General features: G+C 36.9%; 1 protein-coding gene across 36 annotated transcripts in view; it reads left to right on the top strand.

Annotated features, from left to right (window-relative positions):
- The window catches only part of NRXN1 (neurexin 1), a 1140616-nt gene that overhangs the window by 958087 nt on the left and 158547 nt on the right, over positions 1–23982 (top strand). For all 36 annotated transcript variants that reach the window (XR_002126503.1, XM_019665155.1, XM_019665157.1 and 33 more), the window contains one exon: positions 22069–22240. Coding sequence is in view for 35 of the 36 variants with exons in the window: in XM_019665155.1 (XP_019520700.1) it covers positions 22069–22240 (172 nt within the window). In the remaining variant the exon portion in view is untranslated. The remainder of the gene's footprint in view (positions 1–22068; positions 22241–23982) is intronic.

Consider the following 23982-nt stretch of genomic DNA (forward strand, 5'->3'; position numbering starts at 1 on the left):
CCTCCTGTCTCACTTTTCAGCATATTAAGATAGATTGAAAATGAACATTAAGGGCAAAGAGAGTCCCCCAGAAATTCTCTTAGCATTGAACTTAAGCTTTCCAAACCTTTTCAGAGTTGAGGGAGTTACAGGTAGATCACTTGTATAGGCAGAACTGTGGTCATTGAGTTTTAGAACACATGTCTCAGACAGATAATTGATGGGTAATCTTTATTTTTGGTACAGATTTCAAAACTTGCATGCGTGTGTGCGCGCACACACACAAGTGTAAAAATAAATAAAAGCAGACATTAATTGATTCAAAAATATTTTTAGTGTCTACTATATGCTGAGACATTGTGTGATAGCCAAAGGTCAGTTTGACAAAGATGAACTCAAAAAGCTTTATAAAGCTGTAGTGCAGAGGAGTCGTATGCACAGATAATTACAGTGTATGGTTAACAGGTATGTGCAGTAGGGATGTACAGCATCAGGAGAGGAAGAAATTAATTATATCTGGGAGAGGGGAGTCATCTACTCATCTAACAGATCTTTATTAAGCATTTGCACTTACTGTGGCTGAAGTTTCCTGCCAGATAATGGGCTGTAGGGATGAGTTTCAAAAATACCATACCTTCGAGTTTTTCACAGTGCAAGAATCAGATCCAAGGGTAGTGATGGCTTCAGAAAAGAATCTCAGGGAAGCCCTTTTGGAAGAGGCATCATTTGGACTTGGCATCAAAGGAGTCATAGGATATGGGTATTTGGAGATGTGAGCAATGAGAAGGGAAACACATTTGAGGTACTGGTAACAGAAATGGCATAGGCACCTGACAGTCTCATGTTCAAAAAACAAAGAATCCACTAATTTCTGATTTCGTTTGATGATCATTTTAAGAATTCTCACAATTAAGTTAGAGAATTGTTGCAAGGATGTTGCTAACCTTTTTTTTATATCAGAGGGATTATTCATTATGAATTTGTACCAACTGGATGGACAGTTAACCAAGTTTATTATCTGAAAGTGCTGAAAAGGCTGCATGAAAAAGTTAGATGACCTGAACTTTTCTCCAACAATTCATGGCTCTTGCATCACGACAGTGCATCAGCTCACACGGCACTGTCTGTGAGGGAGTTTTTAGCCAGTAAACAAATCACTGTATTGGAACACCCTCCTTACTCACCTGATCTGGCCCCCAATGACTTCTTTCTTTATCTGAAGATAAAGAAAAATTTGAAAGGAAGACATTTTGATGACATTCAGGACATCAAGGGTAACACAATGACAGCTCTGATGGCCATTCCAGAAAAAGAGTTCCAAAATTGCTTTGAAGGGTGAACTAGGCACTGGCATCAGTGCATAGCTTCCCAAGGGGAGTACTTTGAAGGTGACCATAGTGATATTTAGCAATGAGGTATGTAGCACTTTTTCTAGGATGAGCTCACAAACTTAATTGTCCAACTTCATATATCTGGGAAAGTATAAGCAATATGCTAATAAAGATTGTATTTATTGATAACAGACTTTGACCTATACATTATTTTAAGCACTTTACTATTAAAAAGAATCATGTAATTTGTACTAGATCTCTGAGGCAGATATGATTTTTATTCTGAATTTTGCTAAAGGAAATCATGGCTTGCCTCACATGGGACTCAGGCACACCCTTGGGCACATTTGATTGAATTCTATACTGTATGTCAAAACCATGACCAAGTTCTCGATGACCCTCAGCAATCTGTCTCTATGAAAAGAATTTACAACTCAAAATATTTTTATTTTTTTACTTATTTTATATTTTTTATTAGTTTCAGGTGTACAAAGCAACCTAATAGTTAGACATTTAAACCCCTTATAAAGTGATAACCCACCCCCCAAGCTACTACCCCTCTGACACCTTATATAGCTCTAACAATACCATCGACTATCTTCCCTATGTTGTACAACACATCCCGTGACTATATATACCTATAGATTTAGTTATAGTTGACACTCAGTATTATTCTACTTCAGCTCTTCAGGCATATAGTGTATTGGTCAGGCATCTACACAGCCTATGATGTGATCCCCTTGGTAAGTCCAGTGCCCATCTGGCACCTTACATGATCTTTACAACCTTGTTGATTATCTTCCCCATACTGTATTAACTACCAATTTGTATTTCTTAATGCCTTCACCTTGTTCACCCTGCTCCCAACCCCATTCCCATCTATCAGTCTGATAGACGTATTACCTATCTGGCAACATACCTAGTTCAGGATATTTTTAAAGGGTATTTCAAAAGATGCTTGAAAAACAAAAATAAGAGAAAGAGAGAGAGAGAGAGAGAGAGAGAGAGAGAGAGAGAGAGAGATTGCTCTGAGTCAGTAAATATGGATTCATCAAGTCTAAAGTCAGAATAAGCAGAGTCTTGTGTGACGTGGTTTTTGTTTGTTTGTTTTCTGCAAAGTGATGAACAGGAAGGGATCTGCTTAGATGAGAGGATGTAATGACAGATAAAAAGAGAAAGCTGTGGTGTTTGACTCATGTTCAGATTTTATCTTCTCCATCAAGCAGAATGATACACTGGAGAGCGTAATATGGAGTTGAGGAAGATTAAGCCCAAGATAAATAAGAGAGTTAGTGTTTTCAGACAGCAGAGCTGGAAGAGAGTATTTTGGATGAAGAAAAAAGGCTTGAGCAAAATCAAAACAGATGGAAAATCTGGAGGGGGTGGTTAAAGTCCTGTAATTGTGTTTCCAAATCCACAAGAATGAATATAGAGAAGACATCTTACTAATGAACAGTGTGCAAAGGTCTAGGAATTTTAGTTTACTGAAAGCTCAGAACTGCAAATAGTGAGTGTGGCTATTAAAAAACTTAAGCAATATTGATGGAAGAATAATGCCTAATTAAGGAAAATTGTGCACTGTTTAGTACCCATTTCATGTATTGCCTTTAAGTCGATGCATTGTGTTAAGGTCCTTTAGAATCTAAGTTTGTTAACAAACTGTATGTCTGAAGGGTGAATGGTTAGAAACACTTCTCTTAAATGATTGAAAGTTAAAAAATAGAAAATTATTCTCCAGGAGAAGACTTGAACTGAGGGTGGAAGAAACTGGACTGGATAACTGTTTTCACAAAGGTGAAAGGTTATCATATCGGAAAGGGGTACAGATTACACTATATCGATTCATACTGCAGACACATTAAAAAGAGGTAACTTTCAATTCAGAAGGATTTTCAAAAATGAATAGACTGCTTTGAGAATTAGTAATATCACTGGCTGGTTTCAAGTTGAATTTAAATGCCCTTTGTCAGAGAGACTTTAGAACAGCTTCCTGAATCGGGAGAGAATTTGGACCCACGACCTCTTTCCAATTCTAAGATTTCTGTTATTTTAATATTCAGTATTTTTATTCAGTATCATTCAGTTATTGGCATAGTCCCTGTCATTTCTTTCACCAGTTGTGTCCTGGTGCATTATGGGACAATTAAAATAATAGTCCAGGAGAAATCTTGTAAAGGTCCTATGTTTATGGTCTCTGTAGTTGTTTAACAAATAAATAGTTGTTTGCAACTTAAAGTTTTAAATAATCTGAGCAAATAAAATGAAATGAAGTGTTATACCTAATGAGGGTCCATCAAAGGTCTAAGTTCTGGAGAGGAAATGAGAGACAGGGGATGTTGACAATTTTATCTTTTAGAGTACTGATATTTTAAAAAGAAACTGAGTTTATGGGCATTCTCTTAGGCTATCAATAGGGGAACAATAGAAAAATTTTATGACTAGTATTGTGAAGAAGCCAATGCATATTGTATAGTCTAAATTAAAACCCAGGGGGGAAGTAATTACGCAGTTGTACTGTTGAATTTTATTGGGTAACCACTATTATCCAATAATGGAGAAACAAAACAAAAAGAGAAGCTAGAATTGGTCTCTCCACTCAGCTGCCACCTTGTATCATTTTTTTATTGCTTAAGGCATTATTTTGTGTACACGCCCACTCCCACATATCAACTTGGAAAAAGAATTAGACTTGAAATTATTGCTTATGTTGAAGTTTATGCAAATTAAGGGGTCTGCTTCCTCAACATTCTTCCTAAGTGTGGAGGGATATTCGATGTTCTATTGGTAATGATCATTGCTTTTCTCCATCTTCTACTTGTTGCTTACATTACACAGCTGCCTTAGCATGACTCAGAGGATAAGAAACTCCCACATGGCCATGCCATTGCCCTTTTGCTTCACAAAGGTCCCTCTTCCATAGTAAACATAGGTTTGTTGTGTTAACTGTATCAGCATCAGGAAGTATTATTGCATATAAATAAAAACCTTTGTCAATATAATTATGCTGAATATATTCTTATTTTGTGTTCTGGACTATCTTTATTTTTTGATAGATTATATATAGCAGAAACCCAGGAAACATCATTTTGTTGTGTCATCAGTAAATGAAAATAAACCCACTCTACAACTAAAAGTGAAAGATTGCTCCTTGGATACATTTGTACTGTCTCAGTGTTGTCCCCTGGCCTCAACCAAAATGAATATAGAAGCAGTTTTGATGGGAAGCATCAGCTGTGAGTGTAGGGTCTTCACCAGTCTTCTGCGGCAGTAATTGTTCTCAAGACATCCAACATCCTGTTAGACACCAAATTCGGTTATCTTTTTTTCTCTCCTTGTTTTTTTTGTTTGTTTGTTTTCATTTTGTTAAGATTAAGAAACAATCTAAAATATCAAAGCACACAGGAAGAGTATGCTATTTAGATGCTATAGCAATGCCTCTTTTATTCCTGTTTTGTTTTGTTTTTGCAATGCTTTCCACTTGTTGCACAGTGGTTCTCACAACTTGAACCATTAAAATAATGGTTGAATTATTGAACAAATTGAATTAAAACATATTAAGGTATATAAAAATTAAGGAGGCTATTGTAGGATAGCATAGAATTACAGAACTGAAAAAGGATGACCTAGCAAATGAAGATGTTGAACTAAATGAGGAAACTGAGAAACAGAAGTGTTAGGTAATTTGTTCAAGGTCACAAATTTAGTTAGGCACGAGAATTGTAGTTTCCTTTATTATCAGGAATTGTTCCTTTCTTTCTTGTTCATTCATTGTTCATTCTTTCTATTATAGAAATTTTCTAGCACAGATAAAAGAAAATAACATAATAGACTTCAATGACCTATCATCCAGAGTCAATATTTAGAATGACTTGCCAAAAAAATGTCCATGTACTCTCATTAAACTTATATTTCACTTTTTTATTCTAAGGTATTTTGCTAAATGTCTTTTACTACTCCTTATGAGAATGTATGCATTTATGTTTGATTGTCTCATTCTTAGAATAGTTTTCTGAAGATTGGCATCTTTATGTTATTAAAATGCTTAATTTTGCATCCAACAGTGTAGTTTCAGCTCAGTAGCAAGCAGTGTGTGATTGTTTTCCTTCCCCCACCCCCAACTATTTAAACTACTTCCATTTGCTGTCACATTGCATTGATTGACATGTCTAAAAGCTAAAACATGAGGATAATATTGAAAACATTTATTTCATACTTTACTGGGAATGCTTTTAATGTTAGGCATGTTGGTGGCAGTAGATTTAAGATTTGCTTTTATCATGCCAAGGAATATTTTTCTAGTCTAACTTATTAAGTGATTTTTTTTAATCAAGAATGGTATTGGCTTTACCAAATATCTTTACAGAATCTATCACAATGATTTATGTTATTTTTCCTCATTTGACCTAATGGTCCATATTAAATAGATTGCCTAATTTTGAAACATCACAGCATTCTTGGTACACACGCAACACGGTCATACATGGCACTCGAAGCCAGGAATGCACCAAGCTTGAGTCCTGGGTTTGCACTCAGTGGCTTTTTAACTCTGGGCTACATTTTCTCATCAATAAAATGATCATAATAATAGTTTAAAGAATTGTAAAGATAAAATTAGTTCTAAAAAGTGTGACCTAGGGACTGACTCATATAAATAATGACACTACATGCAGCAGCTATCTTTATCATAGTAGGTTATTCATTTATGTGCTACTGAATACATGTAAGGAATATGTCAGTGATGTCAATTGTAACAATGATTATAATATAAATTGGCCTATGGATCTGGGATTTGTGCATGTGTGTGAGTGCTTCATTTCAATGGCTTTTGTATAAGGAAGCTCTAATCTTATGAAGTTAGATGGGTGGCTGGCTATCATTTTCTATATTCTGAAACAGATTTATACACTGGGAATTACCTATTTTGAGGCTATTTCTCACCCAAAGTCACAATACTTGTTAAAATAAATATCTAGATTCAAGTTCTGTTTCTTCAACTGATTAACAGAGTGACTTTATGCCTCAGTTTCCTTATTTATAAAAATGAAAGCAATTATCGTATCTGCCTCTCAGAATTGATGTGAAGATTCAATCAGTATTCAGTAAATGTTTATTTTGTGACCATTATGAGCCAGAACTGTGTTCAGTGCTATATTTAAAAAGATTAAACAGGGAACATAGGAAATAGTCACTGACAATTAAAACGTATCGTTAATATTGATATCAACATTATTAATCACTGAAGTATCAACTACCTAGACCAAGAGACTTTTACACTGGCCTTTTCTTAATAGTTCAGCTCTTATAATGTACATGTAGAGTGTACATTATGGTGTTTTAAGTCAATTGATGAGTCAACAGTGCATTAAAAACAAAAATAAAATAAAATGCCTAGGTAGCCTTTAAATGTATAAGATACATTTATAAATATGTCTTGAAATATTTTTGTAATTTCTTATGGCAAAGTTTGAGATAGATGATAGAGTTCATTAAAGCAGGAAATTGCATGATCATTTCAAAGGAATATGGAATAATTTAATTTTGACTAGGAAAGCTAATCAAAAGCTTAATGTCACCAAACCAATTTTGCTGGATTCCCATTTGTTGCATCTTGGCTTACACTTAAATGCTGCCCACATCTCTTACTCACCTATCATTAAGGGTAATTGTTCAATCTTGTGAGCGAATCCCACATTGTTACTTGTTAGGTGTAAATTGGACTGCAGCCAGAGCCTGTATTAAATATTCTTCTCTCTTTTTGTCAACATCAAGGTATGCTCTTTGCGGAGAAAAAGCTTTCTGTTTTTGTTGTTGTTGTTGTTGCTGTTCATTTTTCAGGACAGCAATAGCTATTATCTTGATGATTTCTAGCATGAAGCATTCTCCTAAAGCTGCCATTCTTGGGCAGCATCTCGGGTGGAATTAGCTCACAATAAAAAAGATCCCTGCATACAGCCTTAGGGAGAAAGAGAAGATGGCGGTGATTAAGAGGCTTATTTCAAATGACCAAGATCGAAATGAAACAATTTTAAGAATTTTTACTTATAAATAGGAAACTTGAAATATTCATGGAAGGAGAGTATTAAAAGGGTCTGATACATGGCCTTATTTTTAAGAGAATAGGTAAATGAGATTAAAAAAGAAAAAAAGAAAGAAACACGACTAGTCATACATTTCTAAGCATGACTGGGAAAGTTAGCTCAGGAAGTTGAAAAATTGTAATAAAACTACTTTGGGTCAATTCATCATTAAGTTTTCAGTAGCCCTGTCTATTAAATTATTTTTATTGTGATATAAGAAATAGTTAATGATGGTTTCTTTCGTTTCTTCTAAGACCATTTTAAGTTTTCATATCACAACACTGTCCAAAAATGCTTTTTTTTTATACAACCACACTGATTATAAAATTTAGTCTGTATTTACATGATTATTGATTTTTGACATTTGGAACACTTGATCTGGTGAAAAGTTATTAATATTTCTTTTTAAATATTAGGTCTATCACTATTGGGAAACTACAATTAAATTCTCTCATTTCCTTTCCAATGGAGTCATAAATTTTATTAAGAAAAACTCCATGACTGACTTTGTTACGATGATGACATATTTGTTTGAATTTGATTGGAAGTTCAAGGCACATCTTTCCAGAATGACAGCTAATCGCAAAAAAGAAATCCATTAGCTCGGGGGTGCAGGGGCGGGGAACAGTAAAGAAAAGCAGGGATGCAGGCAAGCAGCGAGAGAGGAAAGACACTGGCCTTTTCTTTCTCTAAGTGCTCCTCCATTATAGCATCTCAGAGCATCTCGTGACATCCAGAATTATAATTAAACCTAAAAGGTATTGTGTTTCAATTTTTGTTCCCAGGGCTTCTAAAGTATGAGAAAATGTGCTCTGGCCCTAATTCCAGCCCTAATTATTAGTCTACTAATAATTCTGAATACCTGGGCTATTTTAATGCCTATGAAAAAGGAATTGCTGGGCTCTGCCTACCTCATCTTGGCAAGTTTGTCTGTTTTCAAAACCTCATACAAAGATGAGGATTTTGAGGCCCTAGGACAATCTCATGTAGCCTCTTGTATTTCTAAAGGATCTGGAAGAGTGTACAGAGGGAGCCAGTATGAAGTGGTTGAAAAACATTGGTTTGGAACCAGATAGGCCTGGGTTGGATGTGACTTAATAATGTTTTAGCTCTGTGACTTCAGAGGAGTTACCTACTTGCTTTGAGATTCAAACACCCTCACCATGTTGATTGCGTGGCTGACAAAGCGAGTTATTGTGAAGACTAAAAGAGTAAAGGTTTGAAAAGTAACCAAAATATTTCTTGGTATCTACAATAGCCAGGATGTTAGCACCTCTCTCTTTCCAAGAGACTTACAAATATCACATCTAAACTACAAACCCTTTTGAGCTCCTGGACCCCTTTTGAGAGGCACAATGGTATGGTTTTAAGCACACAAAATCAGGAACTAGATTGCTTGAGACCAAATCACAGTTCAGATGCTTATGAGGCATGTGATTTGGGGCAAGTCATTAAAATTTTTGAGGCTTAGCTCTCTCATCAAATAAATGGAAATAATAATGTATATTCTAATATATGTAAACTTTTTAGAAGGAGTGCCGGATACATAGCAAATATTGAAGAAGGTTAGTTATTATCATCATCACTATCATCATCATCATGAACCTGCTGACAAACGCAGCCCTTCTTAAATATTCACACTCATTTGGGAAGCTTTAGCACTAATATCACATAACAGTGAATATGTTTGCTATGGCTCCCGTCTGCCCTTAGAATGATAGTTGCAATTAATTTCCCAGTGGATTTTACCTTCTCAATAGATTTGATTTGTGTTCAATTTGAAAGAGTGGCCGTGTTTAGTAGGTGAAGTGTATAAATGGAATATGAGATCACAACATATTAATCTTGCTGAGATATTTAATAAGAAAAGATTTATCACCAATAACCCCAAGTCCAGTGAAGAATAATACTATTAATCAAGTGAGACACACCTTTCTATATGGCACTGGCTTTTCAACTATTGGGTTGTCGGAAAAGTCATGATGTATTTTTTCTATGTGTTCGTTGCAAAAATGAGTGTCTTTTGTATTTTAGTGCGTATCCACTAATCAGCTTTTGCTTCATAAAAGGGCATTTTCACAGATAAACATTGTCCTTTTTGTTCAGCAGATTCAATGACCAGCTCCATCCTAAAGTTCTAAAGGTTTCCTCCCCTCAAACTACAGGGGATCAATTATTTGAGGTTGGGGAAGCAAGGGAAGAGCTACCAGATAGAAGCGACAGCAAAGACTTTGAGATGGGCTAGAACATGGTGCATTCATGGTAAGGAAAGGCCAGTGTGACAGAGCAGTGAGGAAGAGAGAGAGAGAGAGAGAGAGAGAGAGAGACAGAGAGAGACAGAGAGAGAGACAGAGAGAGAGACAGAGACAGAGACAGAGACAGAGAGAGAGAGAGAGAGAGAGAGAGAGAGAGAGAGAGAGAATGAGCATGCATTCTTTTTCTTTTAAATTACAGCTGGCATTCAGTAAAAGCATGTGTTTTGATAGATGGCTCATGACTTTGCTCCAGATATTTCTCTCTCAGGCTGTCTTACTCTGTTATCAGAACCCAGGAGTTTTCTCAAAATATCCTCTGGCTCTTCTAGGTGAGCAATGAGCAGTGACGATCTCAGGGAAAACCCAGTAGTTATTGCTCTGGAGAAATTTGCAATGAACATTTAACTCAAGTTCATCCTGTTCATGAATTATTTGGATTTGAGCACTGTGTTTTTGGTTTCAAAATTCTTTTTTTTTTTTTTAAGCTGAGCCATCCTGCCACCTGTTGGCAGCTCAGCGGCAGCTCAGCTCGGGCCGGGCATCGAACAGCTGTTGCTCAGAGCTCAGACTCTTGAGCGAGCTCTTAACCAACTGACCCACTCGGCCAGCCCTGGTTTCAAAATTCTTGACCAAATTGCAGGACAATTTCAAACTTTGCCTTCATTTATTTGAAATTTTTCCAGAAAAAAAAAAACTGGATAAAGACTTTCTGCTCTTGTTTAAAGTAACTTAGTACCTGGAAATCTGCCATTTAGGGACTCAAACACTGAACCTTCTTCATTTTCTCTTCTAGATGAACAGGGAAATGAAAAGGTCAATGGTGAAAGCTTTTCTTTCTTCATCTAATTTGTGGAGGGTCCTTGAAAAAATTAGTCCAGTGATTTCAACCAGGATTTTTAAGGTGAAAAGTGTACAGAAAACACTTGTTACATCTTGCGATAAAACGGCTCTCTGGAGAAATAAGTTAACAAGACATCCCCACCCCCCCACACACACACACACAAGGAAACAAAACATGTTACATTACCTTTGAAATATAAGCATATGATGAATCATTTTTTGACATTGTAGAAGTAAATGACTTTAGAAAATGTGGTTAGTCCCTGTTGATTCAGGAAGTCTTTATATATTACATTTCATAAAACACATGGATGAATGAAACTTAAGAACAAACAGATGAATGTCAAGGTGCATACTGTTAGATTCTACATTTATAATAATAATTTTTCATTTTTACATTGGGAGATTTTTAAAATGTGCTTTGCTATGTATTTTCCAATTGCTTTATTTGTGCAAATGATATATTTTAGTATTTTATGCTTAACGCCATAACCTAGTTCTGTCTCTTTGACAAATTTTCTAGATAATACATACATATGTTCATATATAATTTACATATCTCTATCTGTATAAGAGGTCCATATATTTAACCCGAATCTGCATTTGTATGTAAAAGCACCTGTCTATACATGCTTATTGTCTCTTCTCGGTACCTGTGCACATACTGTTTTCTTCATCTGGAAAAGTCTTCTTCTCATTATTGATTTCCTCACATCTACAGCTCCTCACAGAGGCTTTCATTAATCACTCACTGCCTCTCATAACACCCTGATCTTTTTCTTCTTGACACTTAGCACACTTTATATGCTTATAAAATTTTTAAAGTATGAAGAAATAATGAGAGACTTAAGTTTCATAATGGCAGCAGTGTCATCTGTTTGGTTGACTACTGTTTATCCAGAACTTAACAGAATGTCAGGAGTATAGTGAGAAATCTATTTGTATTGGTTGAATGAATGAATGAATGAGTGAATGTACAATTATTATTGAAGACTAAACTCATATTGTAATATTGCCAAAATTTTAGTGTCATTTATGCAAGCAAAGCATGCAATGTAGGAAAACGAATGTATGTAATCACAACCAACAAATAGTTTTAAAATTTTGAGTCCTGGAAAGAAATGGTACAGTGTTTTGCAAAATGCACTGCACCTAACAGATTCTTGATAAACATTTCTTGACATTTTATTTTTGTGGGAGTATTATTGTTTAAGACAAAGAAAGGTCGTAATCATCAGGAGCTTCAGCCTTAGAGATTCCATATTCTCTTTTGAAAACTCCGTTGTGCCATAAAATAGATTTATTTTTAATGGTTGCAGAAATGATTACTTACCACACTGGGGATAATGGAGCTGTGCTGATGCTATAGAAATTTTGGTGAATGCATTTCTCCATCCATATGCAAAAATTTACTTTTTCTAAGGATGTCAGAAAGGTAGTCCAAGACTAGAAGTCAGTAAGAAAGAAAACAAAAAAGGTAGCGCTGTCAGCTTTTCTCTTGGAATGCATTTCAAGTCAGGGCTCTGCTTGAGGCTTGTGAAAACCAAGGCAGCGTTATTAAAAAGTCAGTCCATCAAACACACTTGAAAATGGAACCTCACTATTTTTCTGGCTACAAGTCATGATTCACAAATGCAATTTAAAAAAATATATAGCCCTTCCAAAGCAACCTTTTTGTTGAATGTATAGCTCACAAGCATTCATCAACTGCAGCATTAAAGTATTTGTATTTATCTCTTGATAAGTTTTTGTTTTTCAAAAAACTTTTTAAATACAAAGGGTAATTTTGTTGTACTTACAACCTAGTTACTAAAGTAACATTTACCAGGTAGAGGACTAAAATCACTATCCAAAGACATTTTGTCTATTTGTCTGAAAAATGCTGTGCTTTGTGCTATGGAAATTTGGAACGTTAGAATCAGACTGTAATTACATAGCCAGTTCTCCACCAAAATTATGGTCCTGGGATACAACAAGCAAATGAAATCTACAGATAATCCCAAAGCTCTTTTATAGGAAAATTATTTTACATAAAAATGCCAACAGCTAGCAGAATCAATAGAATCGAATGTCCATTTGCTGTCCAGTTCCTGGTAGAGGTAACACTAAGCAGTGTAATCGCCCAAAGACAAAGAATCAGAGAGAAGCCCAGAAACAAAGGTTATTGTTTTAATCAGTACTTGAAATACAATTTTTATGACCTGCAGTTCCCTGAATCAGTATAAAATGTGAGCAAAGCTAATTTAACATCCAACAAAAGGTTTTTACAGCAACAATAATAAAACAAGTACAAAAATAAACAAGAATACAAGCCATATCTGATCAGCCCATTGCACTTTGGACAAGCCTTACCTTAAGCCAGTGTGAATTTAGATCTCTATGCAACAGCCGAAGGCATTTGTCAGGATGCCAGATCACTGGGCTAAATATTTAAGCCAGAGGTATACATGTGGAAAATTAAGAACCTTACATAGACCAGCAGCCAATGCCCATTTTTTGCTCTATTTAATTTTTGCTTTTTGATTTTTCAGGGGGAAAAAAAGCTTAATGATAGAACACATTCTTTACATATAAGGATACATTTAAAGATGAGTATTTCTGCTTCAATGTTGTTGCTATTTCAGAGATGGACATACAGAATTAATAACCTCAATGAGATGGTTCCAATTTTCAAGATGATCAGTTAGCTTTACTTTCTTCTATAGTAGTTATGATATCATGCAGAGATATGCTGTTTGGACCAGGGAAAATACCGTGAAAAAGGCTTGATGACATCTCTGAACCCATGGCCACGCTGGAAAACTTTGTAATGGTTCAAGAATGCGTTTTTAAGTAGAAAGAGTAATTCAGTGTTGACTCAACTGGTGAAACAACAAAAATAGAGACAGTCTCAAAATACCAACAATAGGGGTTATTTCCCTTTACAAAGATACCAACCAGTCATTTATTGAGCTGCTTCATCCCAACATTGTTTTGGTTCTTGATTTAGTTTTATCTAAGGAGAGATGATGTGAGGAGATAGAGGCATTTATGAGTTAGTGTTATTTGCAGAACTCAGGGTCCACCCATGTCAAGAGGAGAAGTCTGACCATTATTCACACTTACCCCCACCAAGTCCTACATGCCTGGCAAGGCAAGGAATCATAGCCAGGAAGACAAGCCCCTCCACTCCCCCAGAAGGGGGAGGGGTTATAATTTATTGGGAAAAAACACATATGGTTTACAAAAGGCCTCCTAGATTACTCAGAGACATGGACCTCATGGGATATCCCCTTTTCCTTCCCACATTGGAGAATTGCTGATTTAAAAATATAAAATCCTAAAGTTCATTTATTTTATAAATTTTTAAAAAATATCTAAGAAAGACTCAAATTTAAATTTAGGTGCCTTTGATGTATTTCAAAAAACTAAGACTTTCTTTTCTAATTCATTTTTTTTCTGAGCTAACTGCTCAGTTTTCCATTTAGGCTTTTCATAGAACCATAGTCTCTGCTTCAGTACAACCAATGGCAGGACAGTTTATCCCATAGGTGAGCATGGGTAGATTTTAGAATGTTCCCTCTTGAGCCAAACAGTAGACTTTGGTCAAGTTTCAGCCTTTCTGAGCTTTAGTTTCATTATTTATTACATAGATAGGCTGCTTCACAAGTTGTAAAGATCAATGAGATTTATGTGTTCTAATTAAATTATAATAGTTATATAATTCATTTTCCTTCACCTCCATCAATCTATGGAGCAAAACATTTTTTCCAGTAATAATAATAATAATAATAATAATAATAATATAGGTATAATAATAGTAGTAATCATAATATAGCTCAAAGTTGCTGAGTAGTTATCAAGTGTGCTAAGAACTTTATATGCATTATCTCATTAAAAAAACTGCAGCGTGATGACAGTGTTCTGGAATTAAATAGTGGTAATGGTGCTCAACCTTGCGAATGCACTAAAACCCCTGAAGCATACACTTTAAAAGGGCACATTTTATGATATGTGAATTATATCTCAATTAAAAAAAAGAAAATTGTATGTGAAAGAGTTTGGGAAGATTACAGACGTAGAGATGGACTGAGAAGTGAAAGGCACAATGAAGACGAAGCCAGTCTTTCATTTACCCTCGAGCACTTTAGAGTCTAGTTGAGGAGTTAAAACAGGTGCATCAAAGCTAACACCTGAGCAGTGTGTGAAGCAGGACTGTCACAGGCTTACAGCGTTTTACTGGACACGCTGAGGACCAAAAGAGGAGCATAAGCCTGCAGGAGGGTAATATCACTGTCAGGATATTATTGCATGGAATCGAAGGAGCTCTAGCATTCTGTACAATGGGGACATATTAGAAAAGCTATACTATCTTAGTGAAGATTTTATGGGAAAATGAAAATACTATTTTCTTAGCGTGTATTAGCACGAAATGAGCTCTTTCTGAGGTAGTATTGCCCTAGACCTCACCCACTCTGGTTCCTCATTGTGTCACGCTATGAAGTGTAATTAGCCAAAAAGAAAGATGCACTTTCCAGTCACCTTACTTTTGACTCAGTCCTCTGAGAGGGCCTTGGTTTCAAGATCTTTTCCTGAAACACAGACACAGCTGAAAGCATCTTTTTTAGGAAGCCTCTGCAAATTGGTCAGGTCTCAGTACTGATATGCATTAGCTATATGATTTGGAGCACATTATGCAAACTCTCTGAGCAGATGGAGAAAATAGCACTTACCTTTCCGGTCTGCTAGGAGTTTAGGTAGATACATCAAGTGTAGCTTAATACCCATACCCAGTGAGCACTCTGGAGTGTAAGGCTTGGAAAGAGAGATGGGAGACAGAGGGAAAGTATCTTCTAGGTCCCTGGGTGTCTTTGGTATCTGCTGGCAATATGACAGCTGTCCATATACTGGCTCCTGCCACCCGTGTGCACTCCCTGAGACCTTTAAGAACCCTCCCCACAACACCTGTGCTCCTTCCAGTTATGCCCACAAATCTTTTGTGGGTATGAATATTTGCATGCATGGTTTAATCTTCCCAATTTGATTGAAAGCTTCTTAGAAAGCAGGGAACATACTTTACATGTTTGTATTGTCTACACACTTAAGCATCATGCATAATACATATTGTGTTTTCAATTTTTTTTATTAGCTGAATGAGTTTTAGAAATGTTCTTCAGTGGGGAACGTGGGAGACAGGACAGCAGTAGCTTTTGCTTTTTGAAACTGTGTGTGTGTGTGTGTGTGTGTGTGTGTGTGTGTGTGTGTGTTTGGGAGGAGTGGTTTCCATTTTAATGACAGGTTAAAATACCCAGACTAAAACTACTTCTTGACACCTTGTACCATCTAGAGTAGTAAACACAGTTTCTACCTGCCAGTAAGACCATTAGGTCATTCATTTGGAAATGCATTTGGGTTGATTGGCAATTATCTGAATCAGTGTGTTTGCTTTGAGGTGATGAACAGGTGGCTCTCTGACACACTCTGCAGAGTCACTCCAGCCACAGTGACTACAGGCCCCAAAGTCCCCCATGAGCCTTAAAACCTTTGTTCCCTGGTGAGGATTAGTCTCTGGAAGAGCCAAACATAACTTTTAGCCGGAATCTGATTTCAGTCGACAACGAAGAATTGGCACCTGGGAGTTGTTTTGTATTCTGAAATGAACACAAGCATGGAGTGCCTTTGAAGACCTTGTCAAATCATGTTCAAGGTGGGGGCCCTGGAGTATAGGACTGTATTGTGTTGTACAACAGAGGCTTATAGACCATAAACAAGCCTCCCTGCTAATCTCCATGCCATCAGGGTGGCACGTTTGTTCATCCTGTTTGGTGATGCTCTCTACCAGAGTGTGCTAAACAAACAAATTTTTAAAAATAAAAGAACTTTTTTTTCTTTTTTCACTGGTCTATTTTCCTGGACATAGTTGAGCCAAACACGTCTACGTACAACCCCAGACTAAGGGACAAAAACAGTGGCATATCTATATGCCATATACAGGCCAAATCTTTATACATGTGTACTCTGTTTGATCTGTTAATATTTCATATGCACATCAATTGAAATAGATTTGCATCTATAACCTACAAACATGTTGCTTGAAGTATGTATGCCCAAGATAGCGAGGATACCATTAAATTTTAATGTTGGTTAAAACAAATATTTTTCATAGGAGTATGTGATTGCAGATAAAATTAAATAGTGCATTAAACTCAGGTTCCAGTTGCTAGAACTTTCAAGTTCCTTCACTATCTTCTTTCATGGTGTTTCCTTTTAACTTGGTTTAGTGATATAGTCATTATTTAGAAATGAGCTTTTTTGAAAAAAAATATTACCTTTGTCATTATTTATTTAATGAATCCATGGAAAGACTTCATTAAATTATAAATGCCTCGTTACTGATATTCTCATAATAGATTTTTGAAATTATGGTGTGAGCCAGTTATCCATTTCAAGGAAGATACAATGTGGAAAGATCAGTATATGTCCAATGAAATTACTGCTGGTCTTGCTAATGAAATATTCATGAGAATTTGCCACAGTCACATTTAATCCCAGACAATAAGAATCTGAAATGAATTACTTTAAATTGTAGTTAGCCATCGATAAGGAAGTTTAGCCAGTTCTATTGCTTATATAATTGAAATGACTTGCTATTCTGTCAACATGGGAAGGATATATTTGGAGAATATTTACAGTTTCTGAGTAGAATCATAAATTTTGGTCCTCTAATGTGCTTAATATCAATATTTTGTAGTTTATATACTTTTTTTAAAGATTTTTATTGGGGAATTGGAACAGTGTTGGGGAACTAGGGAAGGGGAACAGCCAAGTTGTTGTCCTTCAGTCTTAGTTGTGAAGGGTGCAGCTAGCTCCACTCCAGGTGCCAAGTTCAATCTTAGTTGTGGGTGGGCATAGCCCACCATCCCCTGCTGGAGTCGAACCAGAAACCTTGTTGTTAGGAGCACATACTCTCACCAGCCGAGCCATCCTGCCACCTGTTGGCAGCTCAGCAGCAGCTCAGCTCGAGTGCAGCTCACTGGCCCATGTGGGAATCGAACCAGCAACCCTGTTGCTCAGAGCTCGCGCTCTTAACAAACTGAGCCATTCGGCCGGCCCTATATACGTTTTTAATGTATTTGTTTTCAAGGAAAAAATTGACCCTTTGGCTATCATTTATGATTAAATTGTTTTTCAAAGATGTACTGCAACCTGGATTGGGGTAATAATGTCTGAATTAGGGTAGTCTGTTGTTTGAGCTAGTTTGGTGGTATTTATTTTTGTTCTGGCTGAGCCTGGAGTTTGAATCCATGAGATATCAAAGATGTTGGAATTTGAAGGTCCAAATCAGCATATTCAGGGAAAGATGAACATCATTTAAAGTCCGAAGCTCTCTGGCCATTACCAATCCTCATTGTCTCTTACTTGTTTTATTATATTGCAAGAAATGAATCCCTGTGAAATCTGGGATTTCTGTACCCTGGAAAATAAGCATTTTACATTTCATAATGCATAAAAATTTAGGGATAAGGTAAAGGAACTTTACAGTTTGGTGCATTTTGTATCTATAGCATTGTAATGCTTCTATTCACAGAACTTGAATCTCTGATAAAAATCAATTATGACAGCCTTCCTATCAGGATCTGTAGGGTAAGAACTTCTTTCAGTCTATCCAGGGATAAGAAACATACCTGCAATAAAAGAGACTCTAAAACAATGGGCAAATCTATAGAGTAAGAACTATGTTCATATACTTGTTATGCTGAAAGATGTGATCCCTAGGGTACAACAGGAATTTAAACATGTCCTGTGTAGTATTTCTTCCTGACCACAGGGAAGTACAGTGACAGTCTCAGTACAACTTTGGTCATTCTTGGCTAGTAAGATGTCATCTTGTCGCTTTTAGGTATGAGACGTAATTTCAGTTCACTGCTTTGTAATAATAAATACAACTTCAGTTAAAGCCAGTCCTTTAGCACTGCTTGGGCTGACTTGGATCTGCCACTTACACTGGGTGAGGGGACAGGATTGTTTCTCCTCTTGTCCCCATGACAGTCATTTCTCTTCCTCCTCCCTGACACCTCCAGGGATGGAGCAGGAGAAGGAAGAGGAGACAAGAGACAGAAATGATCTTAATTGGCTAATACAATAGTAGCTATCTAGCTGAGCTTAGCCTATGCTTAAAACTGACTCTGAGGGGCACTTTGAGAGCACTTTGGGGGAGCATGCCACATCACTGGAATTTCTTTACCTGCAATTTCCTTGAGGTGGGTGAATGTATTTCCTTCAGATGGTCCTTTAGGATTTCCACCTCAGTCCCCATGTATTCATTACTACCACTCCAGGTTCTTTCTGTTGAGCTGTCTTTACCACTCACTACCCCTCCCCGCAGTGGCTCTCTTGGACAGAATGCAACACAATTCTGTGCTGGCATTCTAACCCCATGGTCCACTGGCAATGCTCATGCGTCCCTTATTCTAACAAACTGTGATCCACAAGTAGTGGCCCCTGGTGCAGTAATACCTCTTTTTTTTTTAAGGGGAACAGTGTTGGGGGATTGGGGAAGGGGAACAGCCAAGTTGTTGTCCTTCAGTCTTAGTTGTGGAGGGCACAGCTAGCTCATTTCCAAGTCCAGTCGCTATCTGGCCACCCATCAGCAGCTGGCGGCCCCTCGGCTCAAGGTGCCGTGTTCAATCTTAGTTGTGGGTGGGCGTAGCCCACCATCCCATGCTGGAGTCAAACCGGAAACCTTGTTGTTAGGAGCATGTGCTCTCACCAGCAGAGCCATCCTTCCACCTGTTGGCAGCTCAGCGGCAACTCAGCTCAGGCGCAGCTCATTGGCCCATGTAGAAATCAAACCGGTGCCCCTGTTGCTCAGAGCTCATGCCCTTAACCAACTGAACCACTCAGCCGGTCCAGTAATACTTTGTTCTGCTATCAAAGCATCAGCCAGGCACAGTCTCTCCCCTTGAAGATATCTCAGGCACAAGTCAAATCCCAATTTGCTGAGTTCCCCAACCACTTCCACCAAGTTCCAAGAGACAAATATGAAACTTTCTGAGGTTCCATTGAAGTCCTTTCCCCCTGCACTTGAGATAAGGGAAATGTACCTTCTACCTTGGATGTTCATGCAAATCATATCATATCCTAGTTCTCCCTCAAATCCTCTTCTAATGTTCAATCTCATCTTGGCCTTTCTTGCTTCTTTAATGGGCTGGAAATAGGTAATTAATTTAGTATCCCAAAAGTCGTTTTCAGTGCTCTCCTTTGTAGGTCTGGCTGAGGCAATCATGTACCTCATTTTGAAAAATGGAAGTAGCGATCTGTGTTTTGACTTCTTATCACCTCAAGATTACAGCTGAAACTGAGACAAAAAAGAGTTCATTTTAACACCATATTACATCCACATATTAGTTGCTTACTGTCCTCTATAAAATTATTTTAAGCACACATTGATTGATACGTATGTGTAATCTGCAAAGCACAATATAAGATCCCGTGGTGCGCCTACTCTAGCAGGAAAGATAAAAAAGTAAAGAACAACTAGATTTACCAAATCTCCTAACTCCGGTTATAGGATGAGCCAGTATTCCTAAAAGTCAGCCTAGTGTAATGATTAGGAGCATAAACTCTGAAGCCAGACTGCTTGGATTTCAACCATAGCTTTTCTCTTTCTAAATGTATGACCTTAGCCACTCTACGTTTCAGTTTCTTCATCTGTCAAATGGAGATAAAATAGTACTTCTTTCATACATTTTCTGGAAAATTCTGGAGTTAGTAAAGTACTTAGAAAACTATGAAGGTGTTCGTTAAATAAAGATAACCACAAACCTTTTAAATGAAGTTCTTAATTATCCTGTGAAGTTACATCACATGTTAAAATAGATGTGTACCACTTAAATAATTACTGAAAATGAGAAGATAGGAATTCTACCAAAATGAGGAAATAATAAATGCTCGTACAAAAGAGGTATGCACAAACCCTCCCTCCACCCCCTAAAAATCAAACAAAATAGTCTCCACGGGCCCCTTGGAAAAATTTTAATTTTTATTGGAATCTCATTATTTTTTATCACCTGAATCATTGTTCAAAAAAACTGAAATGCCTTACAATGGCATATATTTAAAAGTAAAGATCCTGAAAAATATGGCAGAAAGTGAAAATAAGTCCAGAGGAAAACTGTATACCAGAAGACTATACAGCTAGTAAAATTCCCCTTCTCACTTTAAGGAAATGTGATTTTAAGTCCTGTTGTCCATCAAACCTAAAATAAACCAAACTTTTTAAAAATTAAAAATCATACTAACTTATAAGAAAAAGATCCCTTATGGACAGTAAAACAAGAAAAAAGAAAAATAGAACATCTAAATGAAGAGGGCAATGAACAATGCCCCAAATAACATCTTCAGATACTTCCCTTCAATTAGTGCAGTTTTAGACAAGATTTTCTTAAAACTCTCAGTGTAAGTTGGTGTCATACTCTCGCTGTCTAGTTTGATGATGAGAATCTCTAAGAGGCCAAGAGGATGTGGTCCAAACCTTCAGGTTTTCGGTATTCTGATTATAAATTGGTACAGAAATGGATAGACAATATGTCCTTCCAAGCCCTTCTTCCCCCACGTTGCTTCTCTCAGCTGAGGTTTGACAAAAGGTGAACAACAGACAGTTTGAGCTTCTGTACATGGACAAGGGCCTGCAGTGCCACTGATTAGAGCAAATCCACATGCATTAAAAATCAGCTGAGTTCATAATAGTTGACAATCCTACTGTTAGAGAATGCTTCTCAGAAGCAGAGGACACAAGCATATGTTTCTCTTTGCCACCTTGTATGATGCCATTCTGAAGTTAGCAGCCACAGACTTTGCACTTAGGATGATTCGTAACCCTGCTTTGCATAATTCATAGAGTAAGTCAGTTGTAGATAGCCGTACCTTAGCTTAGATATAAACTAAGAATGAGAGAACTGAATTCTAGTTCTAGTACCCCTCTATTAAGTTATGTGACCTTGAGCATGTCATGGCACCCTCCTCTGTCATAGTTTCATCATCTGTAAAATAAAAAAATTGGATCAATTTCAGGCTCTTAGCATTTCATGATTTGTGTGTGTGTGTGAATAATGACTAAGAAACTACACTCATTAAACGCCTGTCTGTGTGCCTGTACACTTTGGAATGATTTTCTATACTGTGAGCATTTGTCAATTGTCTCTAAACAGACTTCATTGCTCTGATTTTACCATTATTAAAAGGGAGAATGTCAAGCCTCATTTTTCTCATGAAATGAAAAGAGTGGATTAAAGGAGCTATGTTACAGGACATGAAAAGATGTGCTTTCACACAGGCAGCTGTGCACCTTGTCGGTGGCAACCTCCAGGAAGAAGGCAGCTCACTTCCCTTGGAAGTGTGTCTTTTGGAATGTCAATTATCCATGAAAGAGATCCTTCAGCCTTACCCAAATGTTAAGAATCTTGCTTCGACTACATGAGTTTTTGGAGGAAAGCAGCTGTTGTCTGAAGCATGTTCTTGAACAATATCCTGTATGCAGGTCTTATGTAATGCTGACTCATCAGTACAACTTTATACAACTTTTTTTTCCCCCCTCCTCCCTTCCAGCACCAAGGAAAAATTGGAGTTAAATTTAATGTTGGGACAGATGACATCGCCATTGAAGAGTCCAATGCAATCATTAACGATGGGAAATATCATGTAGTCCGTTTCACGAGGAGTGGTGGCAATGCCACGTTACAGGTGGACAGCTGGCCCGTGATAGAGCGCTACCCTGCAGGTAAGCTGGTGAATGTGGATCCGGGGAAGAATGTTATGAAAAACAAAGTGGAAAACAAAGCACTGTTTTGCGTTCGTTTCACCAAATTGTGAAGCCATCAAGTATTTATTGGACGTTAGAGTCATATGAATGTACTGCTGTCCTAAACTGTTCTTGATACAGTGTACAAATGGCATTTTAGAGAAGAGCCTAAAGGCACACGTTATCGTTTGCAAAATTCAGGACATCAGTGAAATCAGAAAAAGCGCACACATTAAAAGCACAACATGTCAAAGCTCTTTTTACTGGATCCTTGCATTTGAACAAAGGAAAGGCTTTGTCAAAAGTAACAAAGTTAACATTTAAAGCCAGGGGAGGGACTTTATAACACTTTTCTGTGAAAGAAAATAGAACCCGGTGGTGATTCTTCTGATGGTGATACATAGCTAAAGCTCATGAAAGGTGCAGGAGGGCCATGGGACACACAGAGAAATAGTAAAGGAACTATTTATAGTACTGTCAATCAGTTATAAGAACATGTAAGTAAATGAACTTTGTTTTCACTGTCATATAACCATGGGGTTTCACGAGTATTCTGACACTGGTACTATTCATTTTCATTTTACACAATAACAAGAATTTTCATTTTGCACAATAACAATGATTATCAAAATGTATACGTAAACTCCTCTATTTGTTTCTCAGAAGAAATAATTTGAGGAAATAACTAACTTATCAAATAAAGATCAATTTTCCTTAGTACTGACTTACAGTTATGGAATGAAATGTCTGCGATACCCTTCTGGACCTCTTCTGATTTATAAAATTTAACATCTTCAAGCCTCATTTCAAACCTATTTTATAAACTGGGTTCTCTTCAAATAGTTGCTGATTTAAAGGTAATAAAAATAACAGCTCTATGACAAAACTCAGAAGGAAGCATAATATGTCCAGTGCTTATTATAATACTGGCAAATAGTAGGCTCTCAATAAATATTTGCTGAATTGATGTCCTGGGAACTATCCCGATTTTACGCTGCAGTTAGGAGAATGTACACCTTCTGTTAATAAGATGAAGGGATGGACGATCTGGAAGGAAAGTAACTTAAATCTGCATGCCACATTACATAGCCACTGAAAATCCCTTATGGAATTTACTGAAATCCTAGTTGAAATGCATTTTTTTAATAATAAATACAGCCTCGGTGGAATTACAGAAGAGGACATTGGTGAATTGCCTAAAGTGCAATTCATCAATACCTCTTTACTAGAACAAATCAGTGCATTGGACGCCATGGAAGATGTAATAGGATGAGGTCTAGGCCCGCCCTTTGAATGTAATCTGTGAACAGTGGACCTAAACATGTAAAACGATACATCCTATTATTATTCCAGGGTGGCAGTTGCCTCCTAAAACCTAGCTTTGTTTCACCAGTTAATGCTTTAAAATTATCTTAAATTTAATAACTTTTTTACTCTTACCACACTTTTCAAACTGGTATCTTTAAGAACGCTGTTCTAGACAATGTTAATGGTGACCTCTATGGGGAGAGAGGAAGCCCCACTCTCAGGTTAGTTTGGGAAAGTCTGGATTAAGCTAGTTAACAGTGTCTTTACTTGAACTTTATTATATTAATATTCATAATGCATTTCTAAAAGGGAAATAATGGTATGCATTTCCCAAGCGTAAATAATCAGAACCTAGTTTTCTAATGCATTAATGCATGTGGATAAATATTTTATGTTTTTAAAAATCCCTATAC

The sequence above is a fragment of the Hipposideros armiger genome, unplaced genomic scaffold (genome assembly GCF_001890085.2).
Source record: "Hipposideros armiger isolate ML-2016 unplaced genomic scaffold, ASM189008v1 scaffold_435, whole genome shotgun sequence".
Taxonomy (NCBI): Eukaryota; Metazoa; Chordata; class Mammalia; order Chiroptera; family Hipposideridae; genus Hipposideros; species Hipposideros armiger.